This window comes from Gastrolobium bilobum, unplaced genomic scaffold (assembly GCF_033153095.1).
Source record: "Gastrolobium bilobum isolate Gb01-03AN ecotype WA unplaced genomic scaffold, APGP_CSIRO_Gbil_v1 utg53966, whole genome shotgun sequence".
Lineage (NCBI taxonomy): Eukaryota > Viridiplantae > Streptophyta > Magnoliopsida > Fabales > Fabaceae > Gastrolobium > Gastrolobium bilobum.
This window is the reverse complement of record NW_026896101.1, coordinates 117,391-134,914: the sequence shown is the minus strand read 5'-3', so window position 1 is coordinate 134,914 and position 17,524 is coordinate 117,391. Positions and strand designations below refer to the sequence as shown.

Here is a 17,524-nt window from a genome sequence, read left to right as displayed (position 1 = left end):
AAATAAATAAAGGGATAAATAAATCTCATGTAGTAGGAATAAAGTTTTTCTCATGTTAGTAAGAGCTTGATTTCTGTGTTAATATTTTTTTTATAAATTAATGGGCCCACTTAGTTGTATGTATAGGAAAAAAGCTCCTCTCATCAGGGCGGACCTACATGGGGGGCGTGCATGGGCGGCCGCCCCCCTCTAAAATCTGAAAAAAAATGTCTACATCTCCAAAAAATACGTAGTATATTTCATTTTTCATAACTGGTGGGTTACTTTAGCAAGACTAGTATTGTGTGCCCTTTGGATCTGAAATGAGTTGCATTGATTTCATCTTGTTGATGATGGATACAATCTTTTTGTTCAAAGCTTTCGACTTCACTTTCTAAGTTTCCTTCTTTTGCTTCATTTGATACCAAAAATCTATTAGCATGAGAAAGAAACTTGATACCCATTTTCCTGTTGTGAGTATTTTCACTTTCTCTTTGTAAAGTTGTGATCTTTTTGTAGTTTCATGCTGTTCGAATGCTCAAAAACCAATAGAAAGTGAAAGAAAAAAAATGGGTATAAAATAATTATAGTTTGCAATAATTTTTGGAATTTATTTGTTTAGCTTTATGGTGCTTGATAACTGAAGTATATGGGTCTGTAGTGATGTGGGCATTATGGAACTTTATGATGTTAGTTTTAGGTTCTCGCCTAATTTGGGGTTCTACAAGCTTCCCCCTCTTTTTGGATTTATTTTAGCTATTTGATTATATTTGTTATTAAAATTATTTAATGGTTGCATCTCTTGAGACTGTTGTACATGTTTTTTGGTTTAAGATTGTGATTCTCTTACTTTTCATTGTTGACATGGCAGATGGCAATAAAGTAATTTATGTTAAATTTGTCAATTTAGTATACTTGTTAAATTATATTTTATTTAAAATTCTATAAGTCGGATTTGTTAAATTTTCGCCCCCTTCATATAATTATCTGGGTCCGCCACTACCTCTCATATTGCATAAGAAAATGCAACCCCGTAAATAAATTAAACTTTTTTTCTAATTAAATTTGTTGTTCGTGGGTTGGCTCGTGTCACGCGCTTGCCCTTCCAATTACTAGTTATCACATCAGTCCAGTCCTTCCCTAGGCAAAGGCCCCATAAATATGTCATCAACAAATGGATGTTTTTAGCTGAGCCCATAAATATAATGCTTAATACTGGGCCCCATTTCAATCTTGTGAAACTGAGAATGAAATTAAGTGCGTTTTGTCCATGGGAGAATTCTTTTTCCTATAGGTTTACGGGAGAAATATTTTTTATCCGGAAGAAAAGTTTTATGAGAATATGATGAGAAATTTTTGTTACGGGGTAAGTAACGAGAAGGTGTTTGGTGGCTCAAAATTTTGTCGAAAAACTTGGGATTCATTTTACTAAGCTCTATTTGGTTGATTGTAAAAAAATGATGACAATATTAACCGAAATTACGAAACTGTCCATGAATTTGAATATTGTTGAAATTGGTATGTCAAATTTTATACATTCATCCTCATTCTCTTTCTCTCTCAAAGCAGCAAAATTGTAACTTGTTGAAGTGGTGTGAAGGTCGAATATGCTACTCCTCTTCTTAGTAAAGTCTGTTCCTTGGTTTCTTCTATTTGCTGTGATAATCTGGAATGCTTGGTTTTGGAGGAATAGCAAGGTTCATGGTACAGATATTACTTGGTCTGCTTACAAAGCTGAGACCATTTATACTCACATCCGTGAGATTTCCCAATCTTGGACTCTTGCTAATGGTACTATCTTGAGAAAAACTCAGCATTTTATTCCTGTTTGTTGGATTCCTCCGGAGCCAGGTTGGATTAAAATTAATACGGATGGAGCGGCTAGAAATGCTGGTGGTGGGGCTGCTTGTGGAGTTATTATACGAGATGATTCAGGCCGATGGTTACATGGTGTGGCTTATCATATAGGGCAGTGTTCAGCTTTTGTAGCTGAACTATGGGGTATCCTAAAAGGTCTTCAAGCTGCTTGGGATGGTGGTTGGAGAGGATGTATTTTAGAAAGTGATTATAGTTCGGTTATCACTTTGCTCACCAATAGTGGAGGCGCAGCTCGAGAGTCTCGTCTGGTGGCTCATATTCGAGCATGGTTACAGAAGGACTGGGATGTTCACCTGATTCATGCTTTTCGAGAGAGCAATGGCTGTGCTGACTGGCTCTCTAAGTATCCCTTAGACAATTATTTAGAGAATAATGTGTGTATTTTTTTTACCCCCTCCTGGTATTTGGCCTTTGTATTTGGCTGATTTTTCTTCGGTTTGTTTTTTTCGTAAAGTTGTTTTGAATTGATCTTCTAGGGTTTTTTCCCCTAGATTACCAAAAAAAAAAAAGTCTGCCAAATGAGAAAGCAGATCAACAATAATCATTCTAAGACAATATCAGGTGGTGGTTACAAAGGACACCTTCGTTATCCAACACCTACCAGCCACACCGTGGACTGCCAGGCGAGGAAGAGCTTCAACCGATTGTCCTTCAGATGAACATGTGTTAAAACTTTTCCCCGTTGGTGTTTTATCGCACAAAGCCATCGTTGTGTTCAACATTTGATTTTCAAATATTTTCATTGCTCATGAACAGATGTTTATGTGTTCAAATGCATACATCTATTGATTTACTCATTATCATGATTTTTATTAGTATTGCTGGAGTTGGTTATCAAGTTAGTTGGCACACACCCCATAGCTTGCTCCTGCTGCACGAAAATGAGGCATTGAACGAAGAAGGACTGATGAACCGGGGCTCAGAAGAATTTTTTGGTCTTCATAAAATGTTAAAACTTTCCCCACCAATGAAAGTTTTTTTTTTTTTTTTTTCAGTAACTGAAGGTATCCCCACCCCCTTCGGGGGTGAGACTAATTCCAAACCGAGCACCGTAGGATCCTTGCGGGGGCGGCTCTACCCAATCTTTTTTTTCATATTCAGGGCTCGAACTCGAAACCACTGGTTAAGGGAACACAGCCTCCGGACCAACTGTGCCAAAGGGTTTGGGTAACAGAAGTTTTTTTTACCATGTTCTCAATGGTAAAATTGTATAACATGTGGATGTGGAAAATAATTTGACGGGAAGAAAATTTTCCAATCTTGTTTTTAAATTTCCACCTACCAAACATGGCTAAATATTTTATCCAACTCCACTTTCTAGGGAATTTTTTTTTTTTTCATCCTACCAAACGGCCCCTAAAAGAATTGTTTGTTTGCTAGATAATTATTTGATATTTTAAGCCATTATTTTTCTTTAAAGTATAAGTAAACTAATACTTGTTTAAAAGTGTAACGGTTACCTTCAATAAAAGTGTAACAGTTACCTTCAATCCTAAAGTACGCAATACATTAGTTTGAGTGAATCAATGCAAAATTTTAAGTTAATCCTAATTTTACATTAATCCGTCTAAAAAGTTTCTTTGTTTTACTTCGTTTGGTTGAGGAATTTTTTTTTGAATACTAGGGAAATGTAATTACTAAAGAAATAGTTGGAAAGTGAGTTTAGTAGGAAAATGTAAAAAAAGTTGTTTGGTTGACCGAAATATTACCAGAGAAATTTATTTAAATTTGAAAAATCTATGTTCAGGAGAAACTTCGCACCTGTTTTTTCACTTCTCCAGTTATCTCAAAATACCACATCTCAAGTGGTATTCTGCAACAGTGAATTTCATCCAAAAATCAACACAAAAGTCATTTCTCCTTCTATTCTATTTGCCTAGTATTTTTTTAAAAAACTTGAACCAAACGTGGTATTTTCCAATATCCACTTACACTTTCCGATCAATCCCAAAATAAATCTTCAACCAAACACTGGCTTTTTGACCCTTTTGCCCCTCATTAATTAATTAATAACCAATTTGCCCCTGATCCAGAACTATCCACCAACCTGCCCCCTTTTAGTCGACTACCTTTCTTTTTTAGTCGAGCAAATGGTCAAAATTCAGAAAGTGGACTACACCAAATTTAGTCGACTAAAAAATCATCTTAATCGACTACATTTTTGGGATATTTAGTCGACTAAGGCACGACAATGTGGTCATCTGGGGCAACATAAGGAACCTCAACCTGGGGCATACCACTGAACTCCCACACACCCGATCTTGTGTTCTTAGTAATCTTGCACTGCTCCAATAGACGCTTTCCGAACTTGCAATTATAGCCCGTGGTCTTCTTCAACAGCTCAATCTCCATGGGAACACCAAAGTGAACCAATATCCTCTGTACCAGACGTATGGAAGATGACCCTTATGTTTGGCCTTAAACATAAACCAACAGATATAGTGCCTCCAGTTCACCATCTGAGCATGTCGGATAGCCCACATAATGGGAATGTCATGTTCCAACACCCTGGAATGATTAAAAGATCGCGGAAACAGAACGTGGGCGAGGACATAGTGCAGTATACGAGACTCCACAGAAAGCAACCCCACCGTATAGTGCAAGTGTTCCCCACGGACTCTTCTCTGCTCCTGCACGGCATCCTCTCGTACATATCCTGGAAGTACTACACCACTATCAGCGTCATACGCCACAGTTTGAGAAGAGTCAAAATCATAGCCGAGTATCTCCAACCATGCAGGTGCCGTCATGATGATCTCTATTCCACAGACCCTCGACTTCAGCTCGCCCTGTACGTAGCTGAGGTTATGGTAGAAGGCCCGCACCATAAGCTCTGAATACGGACATAAGGTCTCGGCCAACACCCTCAGATGTGCCGCATCCAACACCCCCATAATTTCAAATCCCTCCTTATCAAAAGAGGTTGTATCCAAAGATTTTGGAGCACATAACGGCCGGTTCAAATGGTCACGTACGAATGAAGCGTGGATGGCAGGGTCGTCCTCAAACAGATACCCATACGGGAGGTCAACAGTATCAGGCTCTTCGTCTTGTGGCCTTGACGAAGAAGGCCGCTCTTGCCTATGCTTGGTGCGTCTCTCAAGTGACTCATTGCCCTCATCGCTTGGTCTTCTGCGGCCCGTCATTTGTTTAGGGTACCTACAATGAAACATGTCAGCATTTAACTATATGAAACATGTCATGATGGTAATGAAAACTTGCAACATAAGGGCTGTAAACCAAAAGCAAACTTTTCCCACATACAAACTTTTCAAACAAAAAAATTCACACAATGCAAAAAAATAAACCTTAGTAGATTAGGGTTACAAAACCTAAAACAAACGCTTTGATTAGGGTTCAAAAATTCGGACAGCAAACAAATAAAAAAAATTCCAAAACCTAAAACACAATGCAAGTTAAGAAACCTTACCTATCCTTGAGATTTCACGATTTGGACCGTATTTTGGTGCAATCCACACGCCTGAGGGAAGGGTTTGGGGCGTTCTTCAGCTGCTCCTGCGGATTTGGGGTGTGGGCCGCCTCCTTAGTCGATTAGGTTTCCTACCCCCCTCTGCCGAATGGGGGTTTTTTTAAAAACAAATCCGTCGATATTTAGTCGACTAAATATCGTGCCTTAGTCGACTAAATATCCCAAAAATGTAGTCGATTAAGATGATTTTTTAGTCGACTAAATTTGGTGTAGTCCACTTTCTGAATTTTGACCATTTGCTCCACTAAAAAAGCAAGGTAGTCGACTAAAAGGGGACAGGTTGGTGGATAGTTCTGGATCAGGGGCAAATTGGTTATTAATTAATTAATGAGGGGCAAAAGGGTCAAAAAGCCACCAAACACTACCTAAGGGTTAAATAGTAACTGAAAATAAAATTGTCTCCAATAAACACAAAATAACAGTGTTATTAAACCCGGCCCGGGCATCGACCCGGTCAGGGTACTGGGTTACTGGGTTACTAGGTCACTGGTCGGACCGGTGGGTCACTGGTAGGACCGGTTGACCCGGATATATATATATATATGTATATATATATATGTATGTATATATAAATATATATATAAATATGAACATATAAATTTAATTATATTCTCCATATCTAAAATGAATTAAATAAGGTTCATTAAATAAGCTAAAAAACATGAAGCATAAATAAATAAAAATGCATACTATTACTATGTCAATTTAAATTGCAGTTCATAATCCGTATAAACATACCTCTTAAAGACATTGAACTCATATTTTTCAAATTCAACTACATTAAAAATGACATATGTCACAATCTCTTAATTTATTATTCCGCAAATTGCTTCAGTATTGGAAGCTGAAATTTGAGGTCATTGTAGAAGAGTATACTAGCAAATAAAATTACAAAAAAAAATTAAAATGAGTTCTACATTTTTTTGACAAGCTGAAACAATTTTGTTTTTTTGTTTTTTTTTTTAAATGCATGACCCAACCGGGTCACTGGGTTACCGGTTTTGACCAGATTTGACCGGGTCGATGCATGACCGGTCCAATGCTTGAACCGAACCGGTCTGGTGACTGGGTCGGGCCGGGTTTTACAACAATGCAAAATAATGTTATTTATTGGTTGGAAGATTAAAAAATTATAATAATAAAAATAATATAATCCTAGAATAAATTAGAATTACAAAAATATTATTTATTCGATTTCAAAATGATATCATTTTGAACTCACTAGAAATAAGTTATACTGAAAATACATTAAACCCTTAATTTAAATCAATAACAAATTCAGGCCTTGTTTAATAAAGGTTGAAGAAGATGAATTGGAACAATCATAAACTAGTGACACCACGATCTTTGCGATTACAGCAATACCGCTCATGTATAGCCTTAATAACATAAACAATTAGCTTGATTCAGTCAATAAGAAATAGAGTTATTCATATTTAAAAAAAAAAAAAAAACCCATAGCAATTCCAACTCTAGAAAAATCAATACAAACATTTTTTCGTTATATTTTTATTTAGTTTTATGATTAGGCAAAGTATCGATTCCAACCATTGACATATAGGATTCACATGGAATTGTAGATCACTAGCACTAGAAGCAACGATTATTGTGTAAACAATTATCTGATTTAAGACACTCTAAAAAGAAGTAATCCAAGTTGACGTACATGGGATTGACAAACAGAGCTTTGTACGTACGTATATGCATACCAGAAAGGCTCTTGTTTTATCGGAGAACAGTGACTCATTTGTCAATTTTTTTTAAAAAAATTGCTCAACCGTTAAAGTTTTTCAAAATATCATGCGTGTAAATTCCCCACATCAAATATTGAACTTTGTTTGCTAACGTGTCATATTTATGGTGGCCGCCTAATTTGTTACTAGTATTAGCGAACTAAGTGATAAAAATGTCTGTCTCCTTTGAACAAAAGTAGAACACTGTGTTAGCGTCTCCCAAATTCATTGTATCTTTTAGCGAACTATGAGTGAGAATGACAGACACACGGCACATATTTCTGCTTTTTATCATTAAATTGCTTTTGCTATTCAACATCATCTTCATTTATTTTATGGCAAACGCTTTTAGTACTTTCATATTTTATATTATATTTTTTATTTCACATTAAATACCAAACACATTTGACATTCTCTCTTATAGTTCGCTAGAGGGTACAACGAATTTGGGAAAGGCTATCACGTGTCCTACTTTTGTTTAGATCACCTAATTAGCTAGTATCAGTAGCAAACTGGGTTGTCATATCAGCAAACGAAGTTCACAATCTGCTATAGCAAACTTGTATGCGTGACATTTTGAAAAAATTTACTGTTCGCATGACAGTTGAATAATTTTTTTGTAAAAATGTGACAAAATGGTTACTATTCCTTTTATTGGTTGGTGCTAGTAAATAAATATGTGGTTTTTAGGCTTCAAGTCTTCTTTCAGGAACATTTATTCAGTGCTACATTCACGTTTAGTGTATTTTTCACTCACAATATGACATGTGTCTTATTTTTATCAAATTGTTAATAAATAATTTATTTTAAAATTGGATGAAAAAGTAATTTAACAAAAAGTAAAACATCGTGTCATATTATGAATGGAAAATCCATCGAAAATTCAATATATCCAAGATCCTGAAGATATTCTCCTGTTTCAGCTGAGAGATAGATTCCTTGGCACCACTCTTCCACATCTTGCTTGGCACGTCCAAAGGTGTCTAAGCTGAAATGTACAAAAGTGGCATAAAGTATTCTCTTGAGTTCGGTCAATAAGGACAAAACAGGATGCTCTCTATCAGTCAAACCCCCCTTTTGAGTTCACATTGACACAAATAATAATTCTATTTTCTCAACATTTTTTAAATATCTCTCTTACTTATGATATGAAGAAAATATTAAATTTCTCCCGTTGTCATAATTACCATTAATTTAGATCAAATTTGAATCAATGAAATCAGATTTTTCTTTCACCTTTTTCTAAATTTTTATAGTAGTTGTAGAGTTTTTATTAGAAAAACTTCATAAGGATTCAAATACAATATCAACATCAACATCATTATTAACATGTTAATAATAATGTTGTTTGGAGTTGGTGGTAGATGAATCTAAATAAAAAATACAATAAAGATAAAAAATAAAAATAAAAATAATCATGATTCAAATAAGTGGATAAAATTTTTTAGAGGAGAAATAACGAAACTCAATTAATACTAGAGGGTTGGGTACAAAGTTGGGCGATAAAGACTAGAAGGTTGGGCGATAAATACTAGAGTGTAAGTTTTGAGAGGAAGTTAATATAGTTAATACGCATCAAAATTGTAGGGATAACAGAGAATTTTTAAGAGAGGAAACAATGGAAATGAAATTAATATCTAGAGAAACCATCAAACCCTCTGTACCCACTCCACCTCACCTCAGAATTTATCCACTCTCATTCATAGATCACATCGTTTTTCGTAATTATGTGCCAACAGTTTTCTTTTACTCCCCAAACGAGTGCCATGAATGTGATGATGATCCTCAACTTTGTGACCAAACATCCAAAATATCATCTCTCAAAAAATCCTTATCTGAAGTTCTATCTAGATACTACCCTTTTGCAGGAAGGTTCAGAGATCAACTTTCCATTGATTGCAACGACGAAGGGGTGTCATTGCTGGTCACAAGGATCAGAATAAAGCTATCAGAGATCCTTCAGAACCCCAAAGAAGCATTTCTGAACCCTTTATTCCCTGATGAATTGCAATGGAAGGATATGAGTTCAAGTGCAAGTTTAGTAGCCGTTCAAATCAACTCTTTTGCATGTGGTGGCATGGCAATCAGTGTGTGTATGTGTCACAAAGTTGGTGATGCTTCCACACTCTTCAACTTCGTCAATGACTGGGCCACCATGAATCGAGATAACTCTCATGAAGCAGAGTTATTATTACCTTACCCTGCACTTGATGCAGGAGTTTCAATATTCCCACAAGGTGACTTACCTGTTTTCCCAGAAGTTTTGTTTGTGAAAGACAACACTGTATGCAGAAGGTTTGTGTTCAAAGCTTCGAAGATTGAGTCCCTCAAAGCCATGGTATCATCACACAAGGTGAAAAATCCAACGCGTGTTGATGTTGTCACTGCACTGGTTTACAAGTGTGCAGTTTCTGCTTTGGGGTTAACTTTCAAGACAACATCGTTCCGCATTGCTGTTAACCTTCGCAAGAGAATGGTTCCTCCACCGCATGAGAAGTGCGTTGGGAACATGGTTTGGTTCGTGTTTGTGTTTAACCCTTTCATTGGAAAGAGGGAAACAGAACTACATGACTTGGTGAGCAAAGTGAAACAAGGGTTATCTGAGTTTTGTGAAATATGTGCTAAAAAGTTTGGAGGGAAGGACTTGTCGTTTATCTCTGAGTGTCTAAAACAAGCTACCTCAGGTCCTTCAGAGCCTTGTGATTCTGATGAGGAGACTCAAACTTTGTTTTGTTATGCAAGCTGGTGCAGATTCCCAATGTACGTGGCAGATTTTGGGTGGGGGAAACCAATATGGGTGACAACTAGTGGTTGCCCTGTGAGGAATAGCATAGTTTTGATGGATACAAGAGATGGGGATGGGATTGAAGCGCTTGTGAACATGGAAGAGCATGACATGGTCATGTTTGAGCGTGATGTGGAGCTTCTTCAATATGCCTCTCTTAAAGAAGAAATATCGAGTCTGCTAAGTTAGAGAAATCATGTGATTTATGCAATTGTTGTCTATGTAGTTTCTTGGTTATGTATGCTCCAGACTATCTCACTTGATTGTTTACTTAAATTTGCTTAAATAATGCTCCAGTATATGTCGTTATAAGAGCTACACATGCTGAAGAGTTAACATTGGTTGATTTTGATCCTCAAGAAAAAGTGAGATATTTTTATGATTAATGAAAAGTTAACTATTGGTATTAGGATCAAATCCTTACACATTTATAACAAATTATGTATTTGTTAAAATTTACTTTTCTTAAAAAAATTTCATTTACTGGTGAGATATTTCACTTCTTTTTTTTCTAAAATCAACCGCTCACTTTAAAATAGTTAAATCCGATGTCCTTTAGTAGCAATTTATTTTGGCAAGACCCAGGTTTCACCTTATGCCTTTTGGGCTTAGCAAGAGGCTCTATTAAGTATTAAAAGGGCCAATGGAGGGAATCAGAAATAGAAATAGGGGTGTTCATCAATCGATCAAAGAATTGAAAAATCGATAACCGAATAAATTAAAAATTGAAAAGCTGAAAACCGAAAAAAAAAAACTCGCAAACTTTAATTAAATTGGATCGGTTTTCAAATTGGTTGATGAAGAGTAATTCCAAACTTCTGACCAATTTTTGCTTTTATTAAATCGAGGTGGTAACATGTTATTAGCATTAGAGACAGTTGGTGGAGTAGAAACAAGATGCTCTGTTGTCTTTAAGGTCAAAAATTCATCTTGATTATACATTGATTACATTCTAGTGTTTCGCTTGAATTTAAATAAGAATGAGATTTACATGAGAAAGATGAATTTTATTCGGGTAAATATAAACAATTTATGCAGTGTGCAACTCAAGAGTATACTGTTGTGAATAGTTGAGATACATAACAATTAAAATGTAGAGTCCCTGCAATATAAATATAGTGCACAAAGTAGTTGAAGAGTTGGGTCATGATTAACTTGGTCAGGCTTTATTCACTCCAAGAGATATTGGGCTTGATGGTTTGACGCATCCAACCTGTACAATCCAAAAAGGTTGAATTTTGAAAATAATTTTGTTTGGGACTTTAGATATAATAAAAATTATGACTAACTTGTTAAGAAATTTAAAATAAAAAAAAATCAAATGAAAAAATATTTAATGTCTTAAATACTTTAAAATATTTAATAATTTACTATTCAAATAAATAAAATGATTTAAGAAAAATATTTAATGAAAATTAAGATTTAATAGTAATTATTTTTATTTTGAGCTTTGTTAAGTGGTTGCTAGCTCACTTAAATAGCCAATTTTTTTTAAAAAGATTTTGGATCTTTGGACTTAAGATGCTCTGTTAAAAATAGGGATGACAATTTCCAACACGACCCGCTAACACAAGATGAACACGACACGAAAAATATGCGTTCGGATTGATCCGATTTCAAATTTGTGTCATGCTTGAGTTGACAAAAACTGACTCAAAAAAATTTATGTTGTATCGCGTGTTAACTTGCAAACCCTAAATTGACCCACAATAATTTTTGTATAGCTAATTTGTGTTCTGTCGTGTCTTAAATAGGTTATTCATGTCTTATCGTGTTGTGTTGACCCACATAATAAGTAACACAATTTGGGGTTGACAGGTTATTTATGTCGTGTCGTGAGAGGTTCTCTTATCTCTCATGTTATACTAGAACACCCATCAATTTTTTAGCTATCTTTTTTTTTTTTTGTTAAATAGTGAGCCCCACTAAAACATGTGTCAGGAAGCAAAAATTTTCTCCTACATCAGGAGAAAAATAAGCCCCTTGAGTTAAACATGATTTTTGACTGAAAAATGAAGCATGATTTTTAAATTATGCAAAAGTTAGTAGTTAAATGAAATATAATTTTTGAATGATGTTACATATGATAGGGAAGACAATTTTTAAAACTTAATTTTTAAAAATTTATTTAGTGAGGATATAATTTTTAATATTTTAAAAAAATTTGAAAGTCATTAATGTATTTTAATATATTTTATTTAAAATTATAACTTTTAAATTTTTTAATAATTTAAAATAAGAAATAATGTTTAAATAAGTAAAAAAATAGTTTAAAAATCAATTTTAAAATATCATATGAAATTTTATTAAAGGGTCTTTTCGGCTATTCATATCATATCATGACATTATATGATTCGTCCCAAATATTGGATAGGATAACATTTTTCTCTCAGATAAGATACGAGCTTATGAGACTCATATCATATCCTACTCTTATCCAACCCTTTTATCCTATTCATTTTTTTTTATCTTTTCGTTTCCACCAAAGAAGCCCTAAAAGGGATTAACCATCAGTTAATTAGCTGATCAAAGAGCATAAGACTGTAGTATGAAGTTGGCAACATTTTTATCTTTCAAAACGGATCTGAAGAATAGTAAATTCGTTTATGTCCCTAACATTTTTAAGTTAGTAGGAAAAGAAAAGGCTATAATGTGCTTCATGCATACCAAGTTTACTCACACACCTGTACTTGTTTAGCAATGCATATCTACCCACAGTAAAATGTAAATGCAAATGGAAATTTTTCAGTTCTTTCTTTTCTTTTTTTAAATTATGTCTAGGCTTCAATAAGTTTTGTCCAAGGATTGTTGGAGTATTTCGAAGTCTGAACAAAATATGTAACTAAACTAGGTTTCAGCTGGTCATGCAAAGGTGATGCGGACGTATATAAAAAATCTTTAGTTGCATTACTCTGCATGGATAAAATTACCTTTGTGATTCAACTCTTTGCTGTGAACTATTGTGGGCTTACAAACACAAGAAAATGCTTCTCCCAATATTCAGTTTGATAATATTAAAAATGGAAGCAAGCTTATTAATAAGCTTAATGTTTGTCATCACACATCACCCACTTTTATATATGCTTCAACATCAAAATCCTTGCCGATTGGAAAAGGAATACCCCAACCCCTTAAAGTTGAAATTCTTGAAAAAAAAGGTTTAGTAATACTAAATGGTCCTTTCATGCTTGGAGTTGAATTTTTTGTTCATGATGCAGAAAAGGGCAGGACAGATCATGCTATGAATAGACTCTGATCTACTACTGAATAATCTGATGCATCATGTAAATAAGTAGGAACTTCACCAATGAGCCTTGGATCATAATACTCTGACATCTCTATATTTTGCAGGCCGAAGTTGGTATTATAGCATTCACCTTGTAGCAAAAAGAAATGCAAGTCCTCCTCCAAAGGTGCAGAAGCTACCACACCACCACCACCTAAAAGTAGGTTTCTTTGGTAAAATTCCAGATCAGAAATGCAACTGAGATTTAATCCCTGTGTTTTCAAGCCTAAATTTGAAGTGAAAATGGGCTCAGAAGATTGATCATTCACTATAAGGCTTTTGGACTGAATAGGAAAGATATCAACTGCAGATCCTATTGAACTCACAGGACTGTCATAATCACTTTTGTAATCAGCATAAAAAGGTTTGGTTTTTAAACAGGCAGCAACCTCTTCTTCTGTTATAGAGGGATTGGTGTTGATTGAAGCAAATGATTGTGATTGATTAACCTGAATGTGATGCTGCGTGCCATGTAATGGCAACTGGCTTAAGCTATCCTCTAATGGAACAAGTGTCTTTTGTTCTTCTTTGAGTGGCCTTTTTGGAACTTCACTCCAAGAGAACTGTGTTGGTATGATGCAATCAAATACTGCATGGTTTGCTTCTGAATCTACAGGTGTAAAAGGGTGATTAAGGCCCATCTGTGAACTCTTTCGTTTCTTAGGGTCTGGAATGTCACAAATCAAAGCTCTTCTTTTTTCTGTTGTAGTCTCTGACACAATTTTTTTGAGATCACCTTCATGACTTGTAGCATCATGCTGAAGTTGTAAGGTTCCATCTGAGTAGCTGAAGCTGTCAATTGCAACATCATTTTGTTGCTTGTTTGTAGAGTTCAGAAAACTAAAACTTCCTGGATCTTTTGAAGGTGAATCTGAATGCTTTGTTCCACTTGAGGAAGATCTCTGATCATTTTCCTTTTGCAACCTACTCAAGTAGAGCCGGTATTTCTGTAGGATAAAATTATCTCATTAGGAACCCCCTAAACTTAGACCATCACAGAATAGCTTTTTATCTCCAGCTTTTCTTTTTATCCCATTTAATTTTATGAGCTATGCTGTAATATTTCTGAGAAACGTGTGTAAAGATCAATGGATTGGTTGGTAAGTTTTAGAGTGAACCTCCATTATGATTCTAGGTATAACAGAAACAGCATATCAACATGATCACTCATGTAACACGAAGTATTAAGAAACCAAGATTTTCATTTGAAAAAATAATGTATATATGATACAAATTTCCTACTAGACAGTAACTAATGATAAAAGTTAAAGGACTGTTAATATAGTATCACCTTCGAAATGCATAAGAGCAAATCATATATACCTGCAAGTGACTAGCAACATTTTCTCTACTCAGCCATGGAACATTCATCAAATCTAGAATTTTCTTGGGACCAACTTCTGCCAAACAGAAATTATATGTTATATTCTTTTATCTAAAAGATATGATGGTTCATATAATATTAACAAAAAAGAGTATGCTTGGCAATTGCAATTTTTGTTCATTGACGTAATGCTAGATTATGCCTACCAAATAGATTTTGTTGAAGTCATAATTCAAAACAACACTTTGTAGAGAATGTTGGTAAAGAACTTACTATCAAATCCAATCTGATTCACTGCTTTAACAAACTTCTGATGAAGATCCACAGACCAAACTACTCTAGCTTTCTTTGTAGAAGATTGATCTCCAAATTCTTTGTCATCATGTTTGTTATCTACATCTTTCCTTTTCTTCATTGAGGTCATTTCTTCTAAAGCAAACAGGTTACCATCATCAGACTGATCTGATCCACTTCTCATTAAGTGAATGCCTTCAAAACTCTCATGACCTTCAAAATCTCTTGCCTCGTGAATCCTTTTTCTGAAGACGTGTTGCCATATATTTCGCAGTTCTTTCATCCTTATAGGCTTTAGGAGATAATCACATGCTCCATGTTGAACACCTTTCATCACCCTGCTTGTTTCTCCATCAACAGACATCACTGCACAGCATTGCCAAGTGTGGCTAGTCAGAACAAGGACTTTAAGTCAATGTGATCAAAAGGTAACAATGATATCATTTGAAGAAAAAGAATACATCAATAAAAGAGAACTGACTAATGACAGGAAGATCCATCTCAAGTCCAACATGCTCAAGAAGTTTGAAACCATCCATGTCAGGCATGTTCACATCACTGATCACTATGTCATATGCATCTTTCCTTTCACGAAGCTTTTTTAGAGCCTCTGATGCTAAACAGCATGTAGTCACTGAAGCACATAACAGAAAAGAGTCAGAAGAACATAAGGAATCTCAGTCATAACATGAGCAAACATAAGAGACACGAGATCTACTTGCTTCCCAAATTTTCTAATTTAATGAAAATTTGCTTATATGAACAGAATAAAAAAAATAAATTATAAAGAATACAAGGAGGATTGGAATTTTGAAGCCACTAAAGATGTCAACTGAACAATAGGCATAAAAGGCCTCGACCTTAGCCACAATTTGCTGAATTCAAGCTTTTACAAGCCACTAAAGATTGTTGCTTATAAATTCAGTTACTTGCTCCTATATTCTTGTAAGAACTAATTTCGGATGCCCACTACTAATGCACAACTATCCTCTCACTCACATTAATGTTGAGACATGTTATCACTTATCATTGGAAGTGAGAAAGGAGGCAGCACCAAAAAATTACATATTAGTTCCAAAGATACCATAAACAAAGCCTCGAAACAGTAAATTCTGAAGCTACAAGCATGATTGAAAGATAAGAAAGAATCAAATTCAGGCACTTCCTTTTGCCCCTCTCTAGCTTTTCTATAGAGGCAGTCTGTTACTTTACTGGGGAGCCATCTCTTGCCGAAGCCTCATGGCAACAGAGACCTGAAGTTTGATTATAACCATGCTCAAACTAGTAAGTTTCATAATCCGAACTTCCCAGCAATTCAATTTTTTTTTTATTTTTCCTTTTCTTAAAAAATGAAAAAGCTTCCTACTTTGAGAAACACGTAAATTTAAAATCATCAAGAAATAACTCAAATTGACCAAAAACCAAAAGGGAAAAATGCTGCAAAAACGAATGCAATCAACATCTTATATAACTCGAAAGAAACTTTTTTTTTTGTTTCTTCTTATATTTTTCAAAAAAAAAAAAAGAAGAAGAAATTTTACTCATTCGTTAAAATCATGAAACCATCAGAATATGACTCAACATGAGTATATCCCAAGACACACTAAAAATTCAGAACAATTAAACTAAAAATAAGAAACCCATTTCAGAAGATAGACTAGAGCAACAGCCACAATCACAGTATGAATTTCAAAGTCCTTTAATGCAACAAATTAATACCACATAACAGAAGTGGCAGAGCAGAAGAAGAAAGGGGTAACAGTGATGATGAGCAGAACAAACCTTCATAAAAGCACTTTTTGAGCATCTTTTCAAGGATCCTCAACCATGTTGGGTCATCATCAACAACGAGAACTCGCAAACCTGCTGGAAAAGCATCTAGGCGTGGAGAAGGGAAGCAACCATTATCCATGTTGTTAGAGAGAAGTGATCTATGGATCATTTTCTGTGAGTTTCAAGAAAAAAAATGGGGTTGGTTTGTTTGGCTTTTAAGGTAATGGGAGAAAAAGAGAGAGAGAGAGAGAGAGAAGAGCACTAACGAATATTAACGGCCCCAGTAGCGCACGTTAGTATATGTCCCCTTTTGGTTATGTTCCTCCAATACCTCTGTGGTGAAGAGAATACTATACTAGGAACAGCCAAGTTGTTTTTGAAGTTTAAGAATAAAAGACAAATAAATACATGATGAGAATGAGATGAAATTTGATCAAAAGTTGGAAACTTTAATGAACAATGGTAATGGGAATTAGAGGAAAACAATTGGGTTGGTTTAGCTTTACCATGTTCAGATTGATAAAAGGAGAAAAGTGAGATGAGAAGACTGATAAAAGAAAATGTTCGTTTTTGCGAAATGGTGTGAAAATAAATAGTGTTTCTATTATCTACTTTGGGTTTCTGCAAACTGTAATGCATATTATAATTTCCAAGTGGAGGTTTATATTTTACAATCGCAGATTGGTTTCAGTTTCCTTTTTATATTGTTGATGAGGTTGAAGTGGGAAGATATACGGCTAATATAGCTTGAGCAAGAACAAACCAAGAATCAAACCTTCTTTTTTGGGGGGGAAAAAAGGTGATGAGATAGGAATTTATGAACAATAAAGGGGACAAGAAATATACATAAAGAGGACATGATCACATGACCTCTAATTTGTCTGCTTAAGATAATATCTTTTGTTTATGGAAATGAAAAATAAGAAGAAGATGGAACCTTTTGTGGAAAGGCACGTGGAATGCATTTGAGAGATAAGAGAAT

The 17,524-nt window shown here is 34.9% G+C and overlaps 2 protein-coding genes across 5 annotated transcripts; one reads left to right on the top strand and one right to left on the bottom strand.

Moving 5' to 3' along the window:
* Positions 1-8,698: 8,698 nt before the first annotated feature.
* LOC133297775 (stemmadenine O-acetyltransferase-like) lies at positions 8,699-10,054 on the top strand. The gene has a single exon (XM_061496969.1). The coding sequence runs from the start codon at positions 8,699-8,701 to the stop codon at positions 10,052-10,054; it is 1,356 nt and encodes a 451-aa protein (XP_061352953.1).
* A 2,769-nt stretch (positions 10,055-12,823) lies between these two features.
* LOC133297784 (two-component response regulator ARR11-like) lies at positions 12,824-17,164 on the bottom strand. 4 transcript variants are annotated; one of them, XM_061496983.1, is made up of 7 exons: positions 17,049-17,164; positions 16,809-16,892; positions 16,552-16,714; positions 15,251-15,403; positions 14,749-15,135; positions 14,475-14,551; positions 12,824-14,098 (listed from the first exon to the last, which is right to left on the bottom strand). In XM_061496983.1, the coding sequence occupies exons 3-7, from the start codon at positions 16,709-16,711 to the stop codon at positions 13,100-13,102; spliced, it is 1,776 nt and encodes a 591-aa protein (XP_061352967.1). In that variant the 5' UTR covers positions 16,712-16,714; positions 16,809-16,892; positions 17,049-17,164; the 3' UTR covers positions 12,824-13,099. The 4 variants fall into 4 exon arrangements, with proteins under 4 accessions (XP_061352967.1, XP_061352966.1, XP_061352963.1 ...); XM_061496982.1 differs by having other exon boundaries at positions 16,552-16,892; XM_061496979.1 differs by having other exon boundaries at positions 16,809-17,161.
* Positions 17,165-17,524: the final 360 nt, after the last annotated feature.

Excerpts from the sequence above, each read along its gene's own strand:
- LOC133297775 (XM_061496969.1), top strand. The coding sequence starts at position 8,699 with ATGGAAATGAAATTAATATCTAGAGAAACCATCAAACCCTCTGTACCC.
- LOC133297784 (XM_061496982.1), bottom strand. The coding sequence starts at position 16,711 with ATGATCCATAGATCACTTCTCTCTAACAACATGGATAATGGTTGCTTC. Across the intron at positions 15,404-16,551 it reads CAAAAAGTGCTTTTATGAAG|TGACTACATGCTGTTTAGCA; the intron begins GTTTGTTCTGCT and ends TATGTGCTTCAG. Across the intron at positions 14,099-14,474 it reads ATGTTGCTAGTCACTTGCAG|AAATACCGGCTCTACTTGAG; the intron begins GTATATATGATT and ends TTTATCCTACAG.